Raw genomic sequence first — 21882 nt, 5'->3', positions numbered from 1 at the left:
AAGTTACACTGGAGTTCCTCCTGTCAGATTTTCCTATGAACTCTACTTGTACGGCAGACAGCTGTAGCCTGCTTCGGGGACTTCTTGCTACTAAGTCCCGGCTTACTATTATGTTGCTGTTGTGCCTCCAAGTCTTAGGTGGGAATAAAGTGGTCACTACTTCTATTCCTCCGGTGTCTGCTGCAGGACCATTAGTATCCGTACAACCTCGGGGACCGGACCCCGGCCTTGCGCTGTGAACTTGGGAAGGGTTCTCTCTTCCAGCCCTGTTCCTTAGTTCCTCTATTCTCCTTACGTTCCGTGCTAATCCTTCTTCCCAATGGAGAATCAAGCTTCCTTTCTCTGTCTCTTTCATGTGCCAGCAGACCCAGATCACTGTGGCCTGCTGCAGCACTTCCTTCTTCCATCCCTCTCCCGAGGATCTTCTCTGTCTCACACTCTGTCCTTCTACATCCTCACTCACTGACTGAATGAATGACTGACTGACTCACTCAACTCTTCCCGCTCTTTTATGTAAACTAAGCTCCACCCACCTCCCAGCACATTTCGTGTTCCAAGCAGGGAGCCACGAAGGGGTGCTATGCTACACTCCAAGCAGGGAGCCGCTGAAGGTGCTTTGCTACACTACTTTGTGGTGTGGGGTGCAAGTGTTGGAGTGTGGTCAGGTGTCTCCACCTTACCTGGATAGTGGGGTACCACACCTCCGGAGGAGGTGCAGTGCCTCTGTGGCGACTGAACCCTCAGGGGCGCCACATACCCCACCCCCACATCTTATTAAAATCGTATGCATGGCGGAGCAAAGCTATGATGCATTCCTGTCTCCGCAAGGAGAATCAAGTCTGGTTCCATTAAAGTGAACCTGTCAGCAGGATCTTACTAAGTAAACTATAGTCATTGTCAGGTTGACCCTGTTAAACTGATTAAAATGATAACTGGGGTGAAGAAATCCATCTTGTGGTTCTTGTGTAATCAGTGTTAGGCTTTTCAGCTAATGAGATGCTCCTGCTCTGGGGCCAAACTGTAGGCAGAGTCTTATCTTCCTGCTCTAAGGGTCCCGTCACATTTAGTGATGCACCAGCGATTCCGACAACAATATGACCCGTTCAGGATCGCTGGTGCATTGCTAAATGATCGCTAGTGAGCTGCCAAACAGGTAGATCTCACCAGCAACGTAGCAGCGGTCGTTACTTACCTGTCAGACGTGGCAATGAAGACGTCCTACCGCCCGCGTCCACGCGTCGCTCGTCGGCGCCAGCAGGAAGCCCAGCATGAAGCCGCCGCCGAGAAACGGCCCAGGACTTTCTCGCGCGATCAGCGATAGCCAGCGGGGGAGCCGGTCGGAGGTAAGTGTCACACATAGCGATATCGCTAGCAATATCACTGCTGCGTCACAAAATCAGTGACGCTTTAGTGATATTGCTAGCGATATCGCTTAGTGTGACGCCCCCTTAAGCCAAAGAAACCAAGGAAAAACCTGCCCACAGGCCGCCCCATACTATTCGTGGATCAGTGTGAACAGGACTAAGATCAGCCTAGACAGGAGAGTGTTTTTGGAAGAAAGCAGCCTTAGAGGGAACTCCTGGAACTTTCCTTGATTTGATTCATTGCTACTCACCTGGACGCAATGGTCATTTTCACCCATGTTATTTTGCTGCAGATTCACCAGAGACCAATCTCATCGTAAGGAGAAGATGCTGCAAAGATAGAGGAGCGCTGTCACTTTAAGGAAAGTAAAATCAAGACGCTGTTTTACATAACCAGCAGATGAATCACACAACAAACTGTTCTGTGGTCTGGGTAAAGAGTCAGCCCCTGACAGCCCACAGGTTCCTCTCCGATGAATGGCGCCCATTATACGTCCTAATAAACCAATTTTTCTCAGTAAATAAACTCACAGAGGCGGATTTTTGTTCAGCTCCTTGTCTGATTCTGCCAAGTCTATGTAAAATGTCAGAGTTTCTGAGAAATGTCCCAAAATTTTTTACGTTGTAGAAGGTTAATGCAAATACAGTGTGTCTAGAGAGGGGATGTTAAAAATAGAAAGACCAATCGTAAAAAAAAAAGGAAACACAAATGGGAAAATTACATTTATAGATACAGGAAAGATGTATATCTTTGTACCGTGTTAGCCAGTAGATAGAAAAATATTCAGGATTGAGAGTCCTCAGTAGTTGATACCTTTTAATGGCTAACTGAAAAGATGGTAATACATTGCAAGCTTTCGAGACTACTCAGGTCTCTTCATCAGGCAAGACTAATACAAAATCTGAAGTCACATATTTATGCACAATACAGCCTAGAAAAAATGCAATAGATAAGACAAGTGACGTGAAGCAGAACTATCAATATGGGAGAGGGAGAAACATAAATATAAACATTGGACCAGTTCATAGATAAGGAGTCTGGATGTTTTATGGTCCTCTGATTGGGGTCTAGTTCTGTGTTGCCCCGCAAGGTTTTAAAAGGAAATTCCTTAATTGATGTAAAAAGACATAAATCCATGCGACACATTCATTCCAGCACTGAGAGTGTCAAAGTTCGTCATAAATTTGTACTCCCAAACTCGTCTCTCTCTCTGAGATGTGAAGTTACCTTTCAATACCAGTAATTTCATATCCATGCTGCTGTGATCAGGGATACAGAAATGTTTTGCCACAGGTAGATCCATTCTTTTTTCTCTTATTGTGTGACGATGAGCATTCATCCTTGTTCTAAGCTTTTGCCCTGTCTCCCCCACATACAGACCCCCAGTTGGACATTTAGTGCAAATAATTAAGTACACCACATTAGATGTAATGCAGGTGAAAGTACCTGGGATCTTGTAGTCCTGATGTGAGTTGGGGATCTTTATCTTGTCCGTGGTCATTATAAATGGACAGGTTTTACATTTTTTCTGGTTGCAAGGAAAGGTTCCTGCAGCTGTTGGAGAGGACAGGGAGCTTCTGACAATGATGCTTCTTAAATTTGGGGGCTGCCTAAAACACAGCAGTGGGGGGTCTGGAAAAATGGATTTTAATCGGGCATCTTTTTGTAGTAAAGGTTGTAATTTCCGTGCAGCTCCCCTTAGCACCTCCAGATTTGGGTTGTAGGTGACTACTAGAGGCACTCGGTTATTTTCTTCTTTAGCTTTGTAATGTAGCAGGTGATTCCTTGACAATCTGGTGGCTCTTGTAATTTGGTTTTCAATTGTTCTTGGATGGTAACCCTGATTCAAAAAGGTTTTTTTGAGGCGACCAAGGTGTTTGTCTCTATCCATGGGGTTGGAACATATACGATTGTATCTGATGGCTTGGCTATAGATAATAGAGTTCTTTATGTGTTTTGGATGGAAACTGTCCCATTTAAGGTATGTTGGACGGTCGATTGGCTTCTGATACAGGGATGTCTCTATTTCATTGTTTTTTAGCTTAATGATGGTGTCCAAAAAATTAATCTCGGTACTGGAGTAGTTGAGTGTTAAATTGATGGTGGGATGAAATTGATTAAACTGTTCGTGGAACGTCTTTAGCTGTTGCTCAGACTCCGTCCAGATGATTAAAATATCATCAATGAAGCGGTAGTAGGCCAGGGGCCTGATGGGGCATGAGGACAAAAAATCGCTTTCAAGCTTGGCCATGAAAAGATTTGCATACTGTGGAGCCATTTTACTTCCCATAGCTGTGCCAGTCTCCTGTAGATAGATCCTGTTGTCAAATTCAAAGTAATTGTGGGTGAGGATGAATTTTATAAGTTTCACCACAGCATCAGCATCAGTCCCTGTGTTTTCCATGAAGAATTTGCAGGCATGTAAACCATCTTGGTGTGGGATATTAGAGTACAAAGATTCCACATCCATGGTGGCCAGGATGGTTCCTTCTGGTAGAGGACCTATTGCTGCTAGTTTATTCAATAGGTCAGTTGTGTCCTGAATGTAGCTGGATGTATCCTTCACCAGTGGTTTAAGAATACCCTTACCCATCCAGATACCTGCTCAGTGAGGGTGCCCACACATGAAATAATTGGTCTTCCTGGATTTCCAGATTTGTGGATTTTGGGAAGCATGTAGAATGTCCCTATTCTTGGAGTCTCTGGTATCAGGTCATCGCCAGCTCTTATGGACTGGTCAGGCAGACAAGAAACCAACTTGTTTAGTTCCTTGTAATAGTCCTGTGTAGGATCCGACTCCAATTTTCTATAGTAGCATGTGTCCATAAGTTGCCTGTTTGCTTCCTTCATGTAGTCTGATGTATTCATCATGACTATTGCACCTCCCTTGTCAGCAGGTTTAATGATGATTTCTTTGTTGGTTTTTAAAGACTGTATGGCGTTTCTCTCCTGGGCACTGATGTTGGATGCTTGTCTCCTGTTAGTGTCTATGATTGTGGATTTTATCAAATGTCTGAAGGAGTCTATATATTTATCCAAATGAGGGTTGCGTCCAGGTGGAGGTGTCCAGTCTGACCTTTTCCTAGTTGTTACGATCCCTTTTCCTTCGGTCTGAGTGTTTTCTGAATCTTCTGTATCATTGAAATATTCCCTCAGGCGCAGTCTCCTGAAATACTGTTCCATATCACTGCAGAGTTCAGTTTTATCTAGGGCCTTAGTGGGACAAAATGAGAGTCCTCTAGAAAGCATGGCCAGTTCCACTTTGTTGGGTTTATAATCTGAGAGATTGATGACACAGTTAGATGCTTTTGTGTCTGGAATGGAGTGGTTGTCCAAGTTGTCAGGTTTTGGATTTGTTTTGTATCTGTTTGTATAGAGTCCTGAATTGAGACGCAGTCTGTGTAGTTTCTTTTCCTTGTTATGAACCAGAAAGGTCCGTAGTTTGTTGTAGTATTGATGTAATTTTTGCTCTGTGCTTTCTGTAAGTGTTTTCCTCAGAGTTTCAAATTGCCCCTGAGCAAAAATTACAACAATACTACAACAAACTACGGACCTTTCTGGTTCATAACAAGGAAAAGAAACTACACAGACTGCGTCTCAATTCAGGACTCTATACAAACAGATACAAAACAAATCCAAAACCTGACAACTTGGACAACCACTCCATTCCAGACACAAAAGCATCTAACTGTGTCATCAATCTCTCAGATTATAAACCCAACAAAGTGGAACTGGCCGTGCTTTCTAGAGGACTCTCATTTTGTCCCACTAAGGCCCTAGATAAAACTGAACTCTGCAGTGATATGGAACAGTATTTCAGGAGACTGCGCCTGAGAGAATATTTCAATGATACAGAAGATTCAGAAAACACTCAGACCGAAGGAAAAGGGATCGTAACAACTAGGAAAAGGTCAGACAGGACACCTCCACCTGGACGCAACCCTCATTTGGATAAATATATAGACTCCTTCAGACATTTGATAAAATCCACAATCATAGACACTAACAGGAGACAAGCATCCAACATCAGTGCCCAGGAGAGAAAGGCCATACAGTCTTTAAAAACCAACAAAGAAATCATCATTAAACCTGCTGACAAGGGAGGTGCAATAGTCATGATGAATACATCAGACTACATGAAGGAAGCAAACAGGCAACTTATGGACACATGCTACTATAGAAAATTGGAGTCGGATCCTACACAGGACTATTACAAGGAACTAAACAAGTTGGTTTCTTGTCTGCCTGACCAGTCCATAAGAGCTGGCGATGACCTGATACCAGAGACTCCAAGAATAGGGACATTCTACATGCTTCCCAAAATCCACAAATCTGGAAATCCAGGAAGACCAATTATTTCATGTGTGGGCACCCTCACTGAGCAGGTATCTGGATGGGTAAGGGTATTCTTAAACCACTGGTGAAGGATACATCCAGCTACATTCAGGACACAACTGACCTATTGAATAAACTAGCAGCAATAGGTCCTCTACCAGAAGGAACCATCCTGGCCACCATGGATGTGGAATCTTTGTACTCTAATATCCCACACCAAGATGGTTTACATGCCTGCAAATTCTTCATGGAAAACACAGGGACTGATGCTGATGCTGTGGTGAAACTTATAAAATTCATCCTCACCCACAATTACTTTGAATTTGACAACAGGATCTATCTACAGGAGACTGGCACAGCTATGGGAAGTAAAATGGCTCCACAGTATGCAAATCTTTTCATGGCCAAGCTTGAAAGCGATTTTTTGTCCTCATGCCCCATCAGGCCCCTGGCCTACTACCGCTTCATTGATGATATTTTAATCATCTGGACGGAGTCTGAGCAACAGCTAAAGACGTTCCACGAACAGTTTAATCAATTTCATCCCACCATCAATTTAACACTCAACTACTCCAGTACCGAGATTAATTTTTTGGACACCATCATTAAGCTAAAAAACAATGAAATAGAGACATCCCTGTATCAGAAGCCAATCGACAGTCCAACATACCTTAAATGGGACAGTTTCCATCCAAAACACATAAAGAACTCTATTATCTATAGCCAAGCCGTCAGATACAATCGTATATGTTCCAACCCCATGGATAGAGACAAACACCTTGGTCGCCTCAAAAAGACCTTTTTGAATCAGGGTTACCATCCAAGAACAATTGAAAACCAAATTACAAGAGCCACCAGATTGTCAAGGAATCACCTGCTACATTACAAAGCTAAAGAAGAAAATAACCGAGTGCCTCTAGTAGTCACCTACAACCCAAATCTGGAGGTGCTAAGGGGAGCTGCACGGAAATTACAACCTTTACTACAAAAAGATGCCCGATTAAAATCCATTTTTCCAGACCCCCCACTGCTGTGTTTTAGGCAGCCCCCAAATTTAAGAAGCATCATTGTCAGAAGCTCCCTGTCCTCTCCAACAGCTGCAGGAACCTTTCCTTGCAACCAGAAAAAATGTAAAACCTGTCCATTTATAATGACCACGGACAAGATAAAGATCCCCAACTCACATCAGGACTACAAGATCCCAGGTACTTTCACCTGCATTACATCTAATGTGGTGTACTTAATTATTTGCACTAAATGTCCAACTGGGGGTCTGTATGTGGGTGAGACAGGGCAAAAGCTTAGAACAAGGATGAATGCTCATCGTCACACTATAAGAGAAAAAAGAATGGATCTACCTGTGGCAAAACATTTCTGTATCCCTGATCACAGCAGCATGGATATGAAATTACTGGTATTGAAAGGTAACTTCACATCTCAGAGAGAGAGACGAGTTTGGGAGTACAAATTTATGACGAACTTTGACACTCTCAGTGCTGGAATGAATGTGTCGCATGGATTTATGTCTTTTTACATCAATTAAGGAATTTCCTTTTAAAACCTTGCGGGGCAACACAGAACTAGACCCCAATCAGAGGACCATAAAACATCCAGACTCCTTATCTATGAACTGGTCCAATGTTTATATTTATGTTTCTCCCTCTCCCATATTGATAGTTCTGCTTCACGTCACTTGTCTTATCTATTGCATTTTTTCTAGGCTGTATTGTGCATAAATATGTGACTTCAGATTTTGTATTAGTCTTGCCTGATGAAGAGACCTGAGTAGTCTCGAAAGCTTGCAATGTATTACCATCTTTTCAGTTAGCCATTAAAAGGTATCAACTACTGAGGACTCTCAATCCTGAATATTTTTTTACATTTATAGAGACATCCCTGTAATCTGACGTCTGAAATCTAGAAAACCTGACATTCTGGCACGTCACCAATAGCATACAAATTAATATTTGTCCTAAGGACGAGCAAAACTAATTGTCACGGGGCAGTAGGGAATAAGCAGGAGACGTGGAACCTGGGCCCATGAACTACCCCTCAGGCTAAGGAGGTGCCCTGACTTTCCTTAACTTGGGGGTACACTTGATGGTAGTGAGGCCCAAGTTCCCGACCTGTCCCTGTCTCCTGTTTAGCCCTGAGCTAAACACCCAACCCCCTCCCCAGGAGGTGAGACAGGGAATAAAGTGAACTGCACCAATAACATGAAAGGAAAAACAAAACAGACACCACGGGGATAAAGCAACTAAAAACCAAAACTTAGCTTTATCTGCTGCCAATGCTCCAAGCAGCAGAGTGAGGCACCCGATCAGCATCCAGCAGCAACACCACTGCTCCAGATAAGCTGGACCACCTCTGCACCAGGTAGGTCCAGTCTTCACCATGGTTGGTTTCCAAATGAACAGTATTACCAACAGTGAATTGCAGCACCAGGTGGCCTTATAAAAGGAAGTGGGAATAGTCACCACCTGCTGGCTAACTAAACATGTAGTAACACCAGCGGCCACCGGGGGGGGAAACCCAGCAGCCGACCAACTACAGTTGTAGTAACACCAGCGGTCACCGGGGGGGGGAACCCAGCAGCCGACCAACTACAGTTGTAGTAACACCAGCGGTCACCGGGGGGGAACCCAGCAGCCGAACAACTACAGTTGAAGTAACACCAGCGGCCACTGGGGGCAAAAACTGACATTAACCCCCAATGGCCTGAAAGGGAAAAAGTTTATAAAAGAGAATCCAGAAACTGACAGATCTAAAAATGGATCGTGACACTAATCAACTAAAGGAATCCTCTAATAAAATGGTATCAGTTTCTATAGCTGATCTAATAAACTAGGATCATTCGATGATGGATAAAGGAAGTGTTCTGCATTTAGCATGTAGTAGAGATGAATGAATCAAATTGATTGAGATTTCACCAACATAATGTAGATTAATATTTGCTCCAGGGAAGAGCAAAAATAATTAAAATAATCTGCTAATAAATTGGTATACATTTCTATGGCTGATTCAATAAACTAGGATCCTTTAATGATGGATAAAGGAAGTGTCCGGCATTTAGCATGTAGTAGAGATGAATGAATCAAATTCGTTGGGACGTCACCATCACCAATCTAATGCAGATTAATAATTGTCCTAAAGATGAGCAAAAGTAACCAATTAAAGGAATCCTCTAATAAACTGGTATACTTTTCTAATTGATAAAATTTTTAATGGCTGATCTAATGAACTAGAATCCTTCCATAATGGATTAAGGAAATATTGTGCATTTAGCATGTAGCAGAGATGAGCAAATCAAATTTGTAAGACATTTTCCCAAAATTTTGGATTCTTGTGAAGCCACAATTTTAGGATTAGACTTGCAATCATCCAGCAAAATGGTGACAATATATGTCATTGTTGTGAGTCGAATGTGACCACAGGAGTCCAGTCACAAGCCCCGATGCCCTGTGAACCGTCTCTTACTTGCTGGCATCCTCAGTGCCTCTACTGATCTACCCCAGGCCAGAAAAAATGCCACGGATCCCAGGAGGTAAGAGGTGGTTCACAGGGCTCTCGACCGGCAGCCAAGGACTACTGACAAGGCCGTTGGATCATGGTCCTGCAAATCATTTCCCTCATCTCTACAGTCAAAGACTGGAGTACATTTCTGTCATAATTTATGCCACTTTTGTGTAGCAAATCATAATGAATTTGTTGGCTGTGCTCGGTCACATGGCTAAGCTCAAATAGTTGGTGGCTATAGTAGGGACTGGTGTTAAATGTGACCAAATTTTGGCACAACCAAGAGCTGAGCCAAAAAAAATTCGATATGTCAAATAGTTGTACACCCGAATTCTTAATAAAACTGTTTAATGAATTGGGGGCCTATATATGCAGTTGCGGAGATGCGAGGAGCTCCAGGAGAGGGCTAAATCAGTGACATTCATCCACTCAATGGCGACTTTTATTCCCCATTGACTTGCATTGGGGTCGGGTTTCGGACGAAACTCCGACTTTTGTTGCCCTAGTCGGACCAGTTTCATCTGAAACAAATTTTGTTTCATGAAACCCGATCCGACCAAAGTCGCTCAACTCTAATGACAGCGTTTGTAAGAGAAGAGAGTGGTTAACTGAGTTAGAGGTGGAGCATAGGTCTAGGAGATGGAGCACAGAGCAATGTCGTTTGGTTTGTCACTTTGTAGATCGTTAGCGATATTGGTTTAGGACTCGTTCAGACTAGTCTATAATCGGCCAGTGAGCAACCGCAGTCCGCGCATGGACCCATTATAGCCAGTGTGCCAGTAGACATAGCCGATTTTCCATGCGGGCCGATGCTCTGCATGGAAGGAAAATGAGAGATAGATCCTGCATCCATCTGGACGAGGACACGGAGCCAGTCAAGTTTGCAATTTGCGGTAACTAGTGGCCCGATTTTTATTTTAACCATCTGAATCCGACCTTAGGAATTTTCAGTAGAGTGGTGGGGTCGGAAGCCACATTGTAGCCAGTGGAATAGAAAGCTGGGAAGATAATACAAGGTGGACATGTTCAAGAAGTAATGAGATGGGGAAAAAGCTGGGCAAGACGGACAAGTCAAGTCCGTCTTAGTAATTATTTATTTCATGTACTTCTAATAGCATATCATACCATATATATCATATTCCACAGCACTGTACAGACATTATCATCCCTGTCCCCTTTATTACTCACAAACTAGATTCCATTTGGAGTGTGGGAGGAAACCACACAAACACAGGAAGAACAAACTTCTTGCAGATGTAGTCCTTGGTTGGATTTGAGCCCAGGACCCCAGCGATGCAGTGCTAACCACTGAGCCACCATACAGTGCTAACCACTGAGTACATCTCTTGCTTCAAAATGATTGAATAACTAGATAGATTATTATGCTCAAAATTATTGGAGAGCCTTGGCGATGAACCTGTTTAGGGCCGACCTTAATTTGGAGGTACTGCAATGCAGTGTACAAATAAATATGTTACGTAGTGCCAGATTATTAACATCATATAAGACGTTGCCTACGTAATGTTTGGCACCATACGATGCGCACAAAGTAATGTGTAGTGACACAATAAGAATAATACTCTGCGGTGCCGCAGTAATAAATACTACTATGCAGAGTATAACAACTCTTTATATAAAGAAATCTAGCATAGTCAGTGTCTAAATAGAGGGCTGCATTCAGCCATGATCATATTCCCATGCAGCGTTTTTTTATTGTGCCCAAAAAAAAGTTAAAGAAATTGTGTTCTTAAGTGTACTAAAAAACATTGCAGCAAATTTGCACAAAAACAGATAAAAAAAAGGTACAAACATATGAAAAAAAGTAATGAGAGATGATTGATACCGCATATTTAGCAGGGATACCTTCAGAAAAAAACGTAGCTTTCCCGCATGTAAGAAAGTGGCATAGAGGCATTTTCACATTACTGGCCTAACATAGGTTATTAGTAAATGGCTCTAGAGGTCAAATATAGTATTCAGCACATTAAATGTACCGGGGACAAACACTTCCTGGGGCATGTCTCTACAGTATTGTCATGTTCGCCATGTCTGTCATGTCTGCCCTGTCTGTTTTCTCTCAAGAACTCCTGGAGCGGTGTGCATGCGCATATCTTGTCTGCTGTCCTGCTCGTTCCCTAGAGCAGTGTGCACACTCACCTCATGTCTGAGATGCAGGATGCCTGCGTTTCTGCTCTGTCTTCTGTGATTATCTCGTCATGTCTAGAATCTCTGATCAGGTGTCCCTGTCTGGATCCTGCACTGTCTGGTTCTGCAATCATCTCGTCATGTCTGGAACGCTGATCATGTGACCTTTCCTAGGATCCTGCACTGTCTGGTTTGGTAATCATCTCCTCATGTCTATAAATCTGATCATGTGACCTGTCTAGGTTTCAGCACTGATTCTGCAGTCATCTCGTCATGTCTGGAACTCTGATCATGTGACTACGCTGTTATCCTGTGGGTCTGAACCCGGAAGTGCTCCCCTGGTCCTGACCTGGAAGAGGAGGTGCTATGCCCTATCAGGCCGGCTCTTCCTTTGCTCAGGGCCTGAGTATTGTGTTGTGTCCCTGCATGGCTGCTTGGTCTGTGGGGCGCTCCCTCTATTCTGTGCCCTTGCACCTAGCTCTGTAGTGCGTCTCTGCACACGCTCCGTGCTCGTATTCCGTCTCTGGTCTTGTGTCTTGTCTAGTCTTTGTCCATTGTGCCATGTTTTGTCCCTGCTCTGCTTTGCCTTGTAGTCCTTGTTTGCTCTGGTTCTGTTCCGTGTTTCTGTCCACGTGTCATATCTCGCTCTGCTTTGTGGCATCAGGTATCCTGCCTCTGTCTCTGTCCCTGGCGTGTCCTTACATGTGCAGGCCTCCATCTCTGTACCCTGCCCTGACGTGTCCTTACACATGCAGGTCTCCGTCTCTGTACCCTGCCCTGACGTGTCTCCCTACACATGCAGGCCTTCGTCTCTGTCCCTGGCGTGTCTCTACACGTGCAGGCCTCCACTCTGAACCTCTCACTGGCGTGTCTCTACACGTGCAGGCCTCGCTCTGTACCCTGTCTAGTCCCAAGGTTCTTCCTTGGCCCGGCTCTGGGCTTCGGCCTACGCTCCGCTGCTAGACTGTCCTTGTCCCTGGCATGCTCTACGCATGCGCAGGTCTCTGCCTCGTTCTTTGTCTTGTCCCTGTTGTTTCGTGCGCTCTTGCACATTTCGTACTAGGCTTTGCCATGCTGTCTCGCATGTGGCTCTGTCCTGTACCCTTTGCCTAGCCCTGCCTTGTGGCTCCGTGCCTCCGTGCATGTGCCTGGTCGCCTGTGCCTGCCTGGTGTGCCTCAGCCGTGTCCCCTCTAGCCGTGCTCGCCTGTGTGCCCCAGCCGTGTCCCGTCCAGTGCTATAGTGGTCTGGCTGCGTGGCCCCGCAGCGGTGCCACCTCTAGTCGTGCCTGCTTGCAACTGCTATTGTCGGTACCACCTGCCGGTGCTCCCAGCCGTGGTCTCTGTGCTTCCTTGCACTCACGCTGGTTCTCGCACTGTGCCTTTTCGTGCTACTCTTGCACAAAGCCTTTGTCTCTTTTGCTCTTCTCTGACCCCTAGTTCGCCTGCCGGATTCCATAACCTGCCGACCGCTGCCAGAGGTCCGGACCTAGATGACTGCGGCCTGATGTCCGGAGCTGATGTCCGTAGCCAGATACCCGGACCCTGTCGGTCGATGCCAGCATTTGGATTCCGATGCCACCGTACTCTGTGCCTCTCCCTGGCATGCCCCTTGGCATGCGCAGGCCACCGTCCTGTGAACCTGACCCGTCCCTGGCATGCCCCTTGGCATGCGCAGGCCACCGTCCTGTGAACCTGACCCGTCCCTGGCATGCCCCTTGGCATGCGCAGGCCACCGTCCTGTGAACCTGACCCGTCCCTGGCATGCCCCTTGGCATGCGCAGGCCACCGTCCTGTGAACCTGACCCGTCCCTGGCATGCCCCTTGGCATGCGCAGGCCACCGTCCTGTGAACCTGACCCGTCCCTGGCATGCCCCTTGGCATGCGCAGGTCTCTGTTCTGTGAACCTGATCCTGGCGTGTCCGTTGACACGCACCATGTCACTAACTCTATCTTGTTTCCTTGCATGGAACCCTGGCTGACTTCTGGATGTCCGGATCCTGCCGATCATCCTCTGAGCTACAAACCTTGATGCCCTGGTTGATCGTGGACTGTTGTCCAGAGTCCAATGTCCGCGTACCATCTGCACGTTCCATGCTTGGACCTCGGCGTGCCATTGCACGCACCCTGTTCCACGAACTCTGTGTGTTCACGTTTGCTCCTGTTGCACCCTGAAGAGTTCCTCAAGTCTTGGACCTCGGCGTGCTCTTGCACGCACCTTGCCTCATGTTCTGTGTGTTCACGTTTTGCACCTGTTGTACCTGAAGTCTTCCTTAATGAAGTTTTGAATTAACGTCTCGTCTTGCCTTGTCTTGTTTCCCTGAGCTGGCCGTCTGGTCCAGCTGCCGTGGTGGCTCACCCCCTTGGTCTTGCCCCTGACACTCCCTGTATAGGGGGTGGTTCTCATTAGGTCAGCTCGCCCTAGGTGGGTGGGTGCCACGGCCCAGAGGGTCCACTCTTTCAAAGAAGAACGACTCAGCGTAAGCTGACGCTCGTCACAAGTATAAGGTTTAGCTCTGAGGACTGGGATAACCAGGGAAGCATGGAAAACTCTGTCATGTTCCTGGGTCCAATCCATGACTATGTGACCATTGTGGCTCAGTGCATGGTCCTTCTGTCATAGGGTTAACTGCTGCCATAAAGAGATCAACTTGGACAGCCACAATGTTTAGGTAAGTCCTACTGTCTACACGTCCATCCAGAGATATCAGAGGACTCAGGATGAGCCAAGAAAGTGGATCGCCCGCCAGGGCAATGGGGTTACTCGGTACCGGCCCGGTGTCACAGTGGCGGTGACCCGGTCTGTGGCCCTGGGCGTTGATGCAAAAGGGGTGAAATGTGGCTGAATAAAGTTTATAGGTGGATGATACGTGACGCCACCTGTGGTGCTTGGCAATGAAGGGGTTAAGCCGACGCTGCAGGCAGATCCTCTGGGACAGATGTTATAAGACAGCAAGATATAATAGCTCCCCACAGGTAGAGCTGTAGTCCCAGGGCAGTAATAATAGGTGTTGAGGAAGAGGGTGCAGTGTTAGGCACAGAGATGTAGCAGTGCTGAAGGGGTTGCAGGAAGAAGGCAACGACACAAGAGTGTGCAGTTTCCTTTACCTTTACTTTGCTTTGTAAGTGCACTCCAGGGTCCAGATTACAGATGGCACAGGAGTAGATCAGCCTGGAAGTAACTTAGGAATCTCTCTATGCAGATGGGTTGTGTAGTGTCCTTTCTAGCACTTATCTGAGGTACTTGTAGTTCTGAGTTACACTGAAATTCCTCTGGCTTGCTCTTTTTTAGAACTCCCCTCATATGGCAGGCAGCCGTAGCCTCCTTTTTCTGGCTCACACACGTTACTGTTGTGCCTCCGAGTCTTAGTTGGGAATAGAGGATTTACAGCTTCTCGTTCCTCCGGTTTCTGCTGCAGGACCATCAGCATCCATACAACCTCGGATACCGGACTCCGGACAATGCACCTCAGCTAGAAGTGAGCCTGAATTCCGCTCAATCCTCCAGCTCCTCTCTCCCATGTCCACACACTTCACCTTCTCCACACGAAATCCTCAACTTCCCTTTCCTGGCCCCAGAGAGCAGCTCCTCAGCAGTTTGGTTTAGAGCTCCCTCTGCTGGCCTGGAGTGGGAACTGTGCTGTGTGCTAGATTTACCTGATAGAGAGATCCTTCATTGCTTCCAAGCATGACATCACACTCCCTAGGAGGAAGGTAATGCCACTGAGGCGACTATACTCCTGGGGGCGCCACATTAGCGCTCTCCACCATTACGCCACTTCAACCAGCCTGGACTGTTACACCTGATACCAAAGGTTCATTGTTCTACCAGCTTGGACTGTTACACCTGACACCAAGCGTTCATCAATTCATGCTGCTTGTGTCAAATTCGGATATTCCTATCGGCATGGGGCGACCGAAGTCTGGTTTTATCTGACTGTGCAGTGTTTTTCCACTGATCAGTGAACCAAGTCTTGTTCCTTTGCCAACTGGAGTCTTGTCCATTTGCTCTTCGTAGTCAGTAATGGCACTTTTGTGCTCTTGGACACGTTAGTTGGAAGCCAGTGTTGTTTTCGGCTGCACGTTCATCAGAACGATACTTGTCATCCTCCACTGTCGTCTTTTGTTGACGAGTCATGTACATCCATAGGATCTGCTCTCACTGGATGTTTTTCTTGCTCACCCCATTCTCTGTATACTGTCCACAATACACATGAAACCCCCCAAAAGTTGGAAATTTATGAAATCCTCACCCCGACCAGCGCTGGCACAACCAGTATTTCTACTTGGAGGCCGGGAAACATAATATCATTTACAAACTACAGAAAGTGCCGATGTGTTTACATAATACAAAGAGCGTGCTCCGTCAGGTTACGTCCTGGTTGAATACTACTCCTCCGACAGATGGTCTGATGCGACACCTTCAGCGCTGAGACTAGCTGAAGTGTGAGATTGGCACCAGAGATTGTGAGGCTTCATTCACACGTCAGTTTTTCATGTACGAGTGCTATCCATTTTTTTCACCTTACCCATGATATTCTATGGTGCCATTAAGATGACCATTTTTTCCTTTGGCTGCAGAAAATATTAGAGACACATCCAATTTTGATCCGAGGGTCAAATCAAAATCATCAATGTTTATGGGTCCGTGAGTCGGAAAGCACTTGGCTCACAAATGGAGCTTATATATAGGAGATGACAGTTGGTGCTTACAAGATTCTATGGAAGGAAAGAGGAGCTAGAGGCTAAAAAGACGTTCAGCTGCAAGTTGACAGAAATGACAGGGCCTGTGCACACGTTGCAGATTTGTCACGTTTTTGTTTCTGCGCAGATTTGTAACAAAACCTGAAGGGTTTCTTGATGCCAGAAAAGAGAAAAAGAATCTGGAAGCCTCATGCACACATTGCTTATTTGTGGCTTGTAGATTGGGTGCACCAGATTTGAGTGAGGAAATATCTGCATCAAAAATGCATATAAAAAACGCGTTAAAAAATGCCAAAATTTCTGCACCAAATAGTTAACGTGGTCACTAGGGTGACCGCAAAAAATCAATGTTGGAATCTTGTCCGTCTGGACCCCACAAAACGATTCCCCTTTCCAGATATTGAGATAGCCAAAATTTGAGCTCGATCAAACGACGTTAACCCGTGCCGCTCGTCGCTCAAAGTTTGAAAAAATCCAAATTGAGGTATTTTAAGATTTAGGTATTTTGCATAGTCTGTTAGACTATAAAGAATGTGACAACAACATTGCAGAAATAGCCCTGACCAAATTTTCGAACCATTTGTGGTATTTGAATGCAGAGTTGGTGGGATTATCGTTTTTTGATCCCACCATTACAGACAATGAAAAGTTGTTAATGGCTAATAAATTGCTCAGTAGCACAGATGAACCATCAGAGCACGCTAGGGTTGTAAATCCAAAAGTTAGGAAAGAAAAATTAAAAGAGGTAGGAAGTAACCGACTTTAACGACCTTCTGACAAAAGATGAAGAACAAAAGCAATATGTCCTGCAAGTTGTAAGCAAATGCCGAGCATTATATTCTGACGTTTCAAAAACTACTTTAACAAAAGCTCTAGAATAGATTAGATAACTATGTAAAATTATCAACTCATGTAGGTTAGCGTGCTCTGATGGTTCATCTGTGCTACTGAGCAATTTATTAGCCATTAACAACTTTTCATTGTCTGTAATGGTGGGATCAAAAAACGATAATCCCACCAACTCTGCATTCAAATACCACAAATGGTTCGAAAATTTGGTCAGGGCTATTTCTGCAATGTTGTTGTCACATTCTTTATAGTCTAACAGACTATGCAAAATACCTAAATCTTAAAATACCTCAATTTGGATTTTTTCAAACTTTGAGCGACGAGCGGCACGGGTTAACGTCGTTTGATCGAGCTCAAATTTTGGCTCTCTCAATATCTGGAAAGGGGAATCGTTTTGTGGGGTCCATACGAACAAGATTCTGACATTTTTTCCCCCCCATATGAGATCCGGTCACCCTAGTGTGCACAACCCTTACAGCTCTTCATAGAACTTTATGAGCACCAACTGTCATCTCATATCTCAGTAATGGGAAAATCTGTATTCACTGAATACAGATTTTTTTTACATGTGAATTGAGAATTTTGGAGAATGACTTATCAGTCCAGGAGGAGAAATAAGCAGATTTATCTGATAAGAAACAGTTAGGTCCATATATATTTGGACAGAGACAACATTTTTCTAATTTTTGGTTCTAGACATTACCACAATGAATTTTAAACAAAACAATTCAGATGCAGTTGAAGTTCAGACTTTCAGCTTTCATTTGAGGGTATCCACATTAAAATTGGATGAAGGGTTTAGGAGTTTCAGATCCTTAACATGTGCCACCCTGTTTTTAAAGGGACCAAAAGTAATTGGACAGATTAAATAATTGTAAATAAAATATTCATTTCTAGTACTTGGTTGAAAACCCTTTGTTGGCAATGACTGCCTGAAGTCTTGAACTCATGGCCATCACCAGACGCTGTGTTTCCTCCTTGTTGATGCTCTGCCAGGCCTTCACTGCGGTGGTTTTCAGCTGCTGTTTGTTTGTGGGCCTTTCTGTCTGAAGTTTAGTCTTTAACAAGTGAAATGCATGCTCAATTGGGTTGAGATCAGGTGACTGACTTGGCCATTCAAGAATATTCCACTTCTTTGCTTTAATAAACTCCTGGGTTGCTTTGGCTTTATGTTTTGGGTCATTGCCCAGCTGTAGTATAAAACGACGACCAATCAGTTTGGCTGCATTTGGCTGGATCTGAGCACACAGTATGGCTCTGAATACCTGAGAATTCATTCGGCTGCTTCTGTCCTGTGTCACATCATCAATAAACACTAGTGACCCAGTGCCACTGGCCGCCATGCATGCCCAAGCCATCACACTGCCTCCGCCGTGTTTTACAGATGTTGTGGTATGCTTTGGATCATGAGCTGTACCACGCCTTCACCATACTTTTCTCTTTCCATCATTCTGGTAGAGGTCGATCTTAGTTTCATCTGTCCAAAGAATGTTCTTCCAGAACTGTGCTGGCTTTTTTAGATGTTTTTTTAGCAAAGTCCAGTCTAGCCTTTTGATTCTTGATGCTTATGAGTGGCTTGCACCGTGCAGTGAACCCTCTGTATTTACTTTCATGCAGTCTTCTCTTTATGGTAGATTTGGATATTGATACGCCTACCTCCTGGAGAGTGTTGGTCACTTGGTTGGCTTTTGTGAAGGGGTTTCTCTTCACCATGGAGATTATTCTGCGATCATCCACCACTGTTGTCTTCCGTGGGCGCCCAGGTCTTTTTGCATTGATGAGTTCACCAGTGCTTTCTTTCTTTCTCAGGATGTACCAAACTGTAGATTATGCCACTCCTAATGTTGTAGCAATTTCTCGGATGGGTTTTTTCTGTTTTTGCAGCTTAAGGATGGCTTGTTTCACCTGCATGGAGAGCTCCTTTGACCGCTTGTTTCCTTCACAGCAAAACCTTCCAAATGCGAGCACCACACCTCAAATCAACTCCAGGCCTTTTATCTGCTTAATTGAGAATGACATAACGAAGGGATTGCCCACACGTGTCCATGAAATAGCCTTGGAGTCAATTGTCCAATTACTTTTGGTCCCTTTAAAAACAGGGTGGCGCATGATAAGGAGCTGAAACTCCTAAACCCTTCATCCAATTTTAATGTGGATACCCTCAAATGAAAGGTGAAAGTCTGAACTTCAACTGCATCTGAATTGTTTTGTTTAAAATTCATTGTGGTAATGTCTAGAACCAAAATTAGAAAAATGTTGTCTCTGTCCAAATATATATGGACCTAACTGTATATCACAAAGTTTCTTTTTTTCATGTCTAGTATTGATTTATGCAAAAAATAAATAAACAGAACAACAGTGAAAACTTATATGATTTTTATTTCTACAGTGCAGACAAAATGATTGATGTGCCATGCTGGGAGTTGTAGTTGCGGAGTTTATGAGCGGCTCCGCTTCCTGCACACAGTATGTGGCTGAATGAATCACTGTCCTGGTGCGGGAACTGCACAAACCAGTTTAATCTTCATTGCTATAGACAGGCACATTAGATACTGAACCGGTGTAATATATCTCCAAACACCAGCGGCTCTGACATATACCGTTCACTACGCCGCACCACTGTTCTATCAGTCGTGTGTTTCGTCACCGCTATTTATAAACAGAGTACTATGGAAGTAGCAGAGCTGAGCTTGTCATTAGGTGCAAATCAATTAAACCATGGCATATTATTGGTGGTCTTACATAAGGCTGCAAATAAACCTAATAACCTAAGTCGTCATACTTGTACCCCACAAATATATACTTATCAATGAATAAAACTATTATCGCAATATTGCATAAAGTAAGCAGAACAGTTATAGATGTAGCAGAGCTGAGTTTGACACTTGGTACAACTTATGGTGGTTTTACACAGGACTGCGCATAAACGTACTACAGTAGATTATCTTCACTTTGTTTTGTCACAATGCACAAACACTGACAAATTCAGCTCTGCTACATCTGTATACAATCCCATTTATACAATCCCATTAATAAGATGTTCATCTTTCAATACAACATAGGGGAGAGACCCCACTGTATACTGACCTGCTGTTCTATGGTGTAAATCAGGAAGGATAACTAAGGACACCCCCAGCCACGTTTTGTAGGGAGAGCAGAGATACTAAGTATCACAGGATCTGGCAGAAGAAGTGATCCCTGGCTCTGCTACACCGCCTCCTGCTGGAAACACCTTCCAGGTCACTCCCACTGTCTGCCAGGGTACGTGTGTGTGTGTGTGTCACACGAAAGCGTGAGCCGGATCCCACATCACGTCACTGATCACATTTCATGTGGAAATAATGAGTGCAGCCGTCACTAATCATCGCCACCAAAAAGCGATGAAATAATCCACCGTAAAGTAACAAATCAAATTTCCCAACCAATTCCGGATCTAAAAATTTTGGGTAGCAAATTCTTATATTGATTAAAATTGGTTAAAATAAAATAGAAAAAAAAAAAAGCAAAACTACAGAAATTACTCAATTGTCCTAGAGACCCTCACCTGACTCCAGTGCTGGAAATGTGCTCACGTCAGGGACAGGAGAAATTACACCATTAAAGTGACGCTGTCTGTAGAAAAAAAAGCAGATCAATCCAATTACAGACATGTAATTAAAGTCAAATTTCAGACTCACCCTTTAATTGTTGACCATAAATCACACCGGGTCACTATGACCCCTGCTTAGGTCTGAACAGTTCTCTTCTGCGCAGTCGCTTTCACAATATCACACTTTTTCCCGGAGTCTCAGCTGAACTTTACGTGAAATACTTCTGCCTGAAAAACCTCCGGATATTAGATTGTTGCCACATATTAATGCAGGAGAGGACATGGAAATAATGAAGATACATTTACATAATCAACTAATCCATTTCTGCTGAAATATCAGGAAGTGGATATATAGACAACTATTTTATATCTAGGTCAGTTATTAGACTTGGAATTCCACATTGGCAGATGGAGCTCGGCTTTCCTTTAGGGTCCGCTCACATCTGGATATATAAATTCGCTGAGGTTCTCAACCAGAAAAGTTCGACAGTGTCAGGCGAGTAAGGGAAAGCAGACGGGGGCTGGTGTTATTATTCTAGGAAGAGGTCACTATCCTTAAAAGTTCCCAACCTATTAATAACAGCTCACAGCTGTCTGCATAGCCCTTACTGGTTATTAACAAGGGGGGACCAAAAAAAAAATTACTTGGGGTCTCACATATTTTTTAATAACCAGCAAAGGCTAAACAGACAGCTGTGAGCTGATATTAGTAGGCTGGGAAGAGGCTATTGATATTTTCTCCTTACCAGACTAATTCTGGCGCTTAGCCTCAAATTTTCCCTGTTGCCCTGGTGCGTGGCAATCGGGGATAATCATTTTGGTGGTTGATATCAGCTGTGTAATGCCCACGACATCAAGCCCAGGGGTTATTAATGGACAGGCATCTGTCAGACACCCCCATTACTAACCCTATAGTCAAAATAATTAAACACATACACAAGAAAAAGTCCTTTAATTGTAAAAACCACTCCCAGACAATTACCCTCTTTTACACATTTAATAAAAAATATGCAATCAAAAGGGCCAGCCGTAGTCAATAATATGGATGTCTCACGACGATCTCTGACTGCTACATCCGGAGGCTGTGATGAGCAGTGACATTGGTAATGTGACCGCTCACCACGGCCGTTGAAACACACTGTGAGTAGCATGTGAATCCAGCTGCTGTGACTAGTGGTCAAGTCAGTAAGGTTATCGCAGTTCACAGTCAATGAACTGTGGTAACCTTACTGACATCACCGTTTGCAGAGTGTGAATTTACTGCCGGTTTTCATGCTTATGGATAAACGGGACCAGAGTGATGCCAAACTAGTGTTTTTTTTTCCAATTAGTCCCATAGAAATACATATACAGTAGTTGCATTTGTGATCTGATCTGTCTGA

The 21882-nt window shown here is 44.4% G+C and overlaps 1 protein-coding gene across 1 annotated transcript in view; it reads right to left on the bottom strand.

The window, feature by feature from the left end:
- The window catches only part of STEAP1 (STEAP family member 1), a 43085-nt gene extending 22971 nt beyond the window's left edge, over nucleotides 1–20114 (bottom strand). The window contains exons 1-2 of the mRNA XM_073581889.1: nucleotides 19999–20114; nucleotides 1616–1694 (exon numbers count right to left, since the gene is read on the bottom strand). Coding sequence (XP_073437990.1) covers nucleotides 1616–1642 — 27 coding nt within the window. The 5' untranslated portion in view covers nucleotides 1643–1694; nucleotides 19999–20114. The remainder of the gene's footprint in view (nucleotides 1–1615; nucleotides 1695–19998) is intronic.
- Between the last annotated feature and the right edge of the window lie 1768 nt (nucleotides 20115–21882).

Source organism: Dendrobates tinctorius, unplaced genomic scaffold, assembly GCF_039654945.1.
Source record: "Dendrobates tinctorius isolate UK_male_01 unplaced genomic scaffold, ASM3965494v1 ptg000070l, whole genome shotgun sequence".
NCBI classification, from domain to species: domain Eukaryota; kingdom Metazoa; phylum Chordata; class Amphibia; order Anura; family Dendrobatidae; genus Dendrobates; species Dendrobates tinctorius.
The sequence above is the reverse complement of the archived record's forward strand: the minus strand, read 5'-3'. Positions and strand labels throughout refer to the sequence as shown.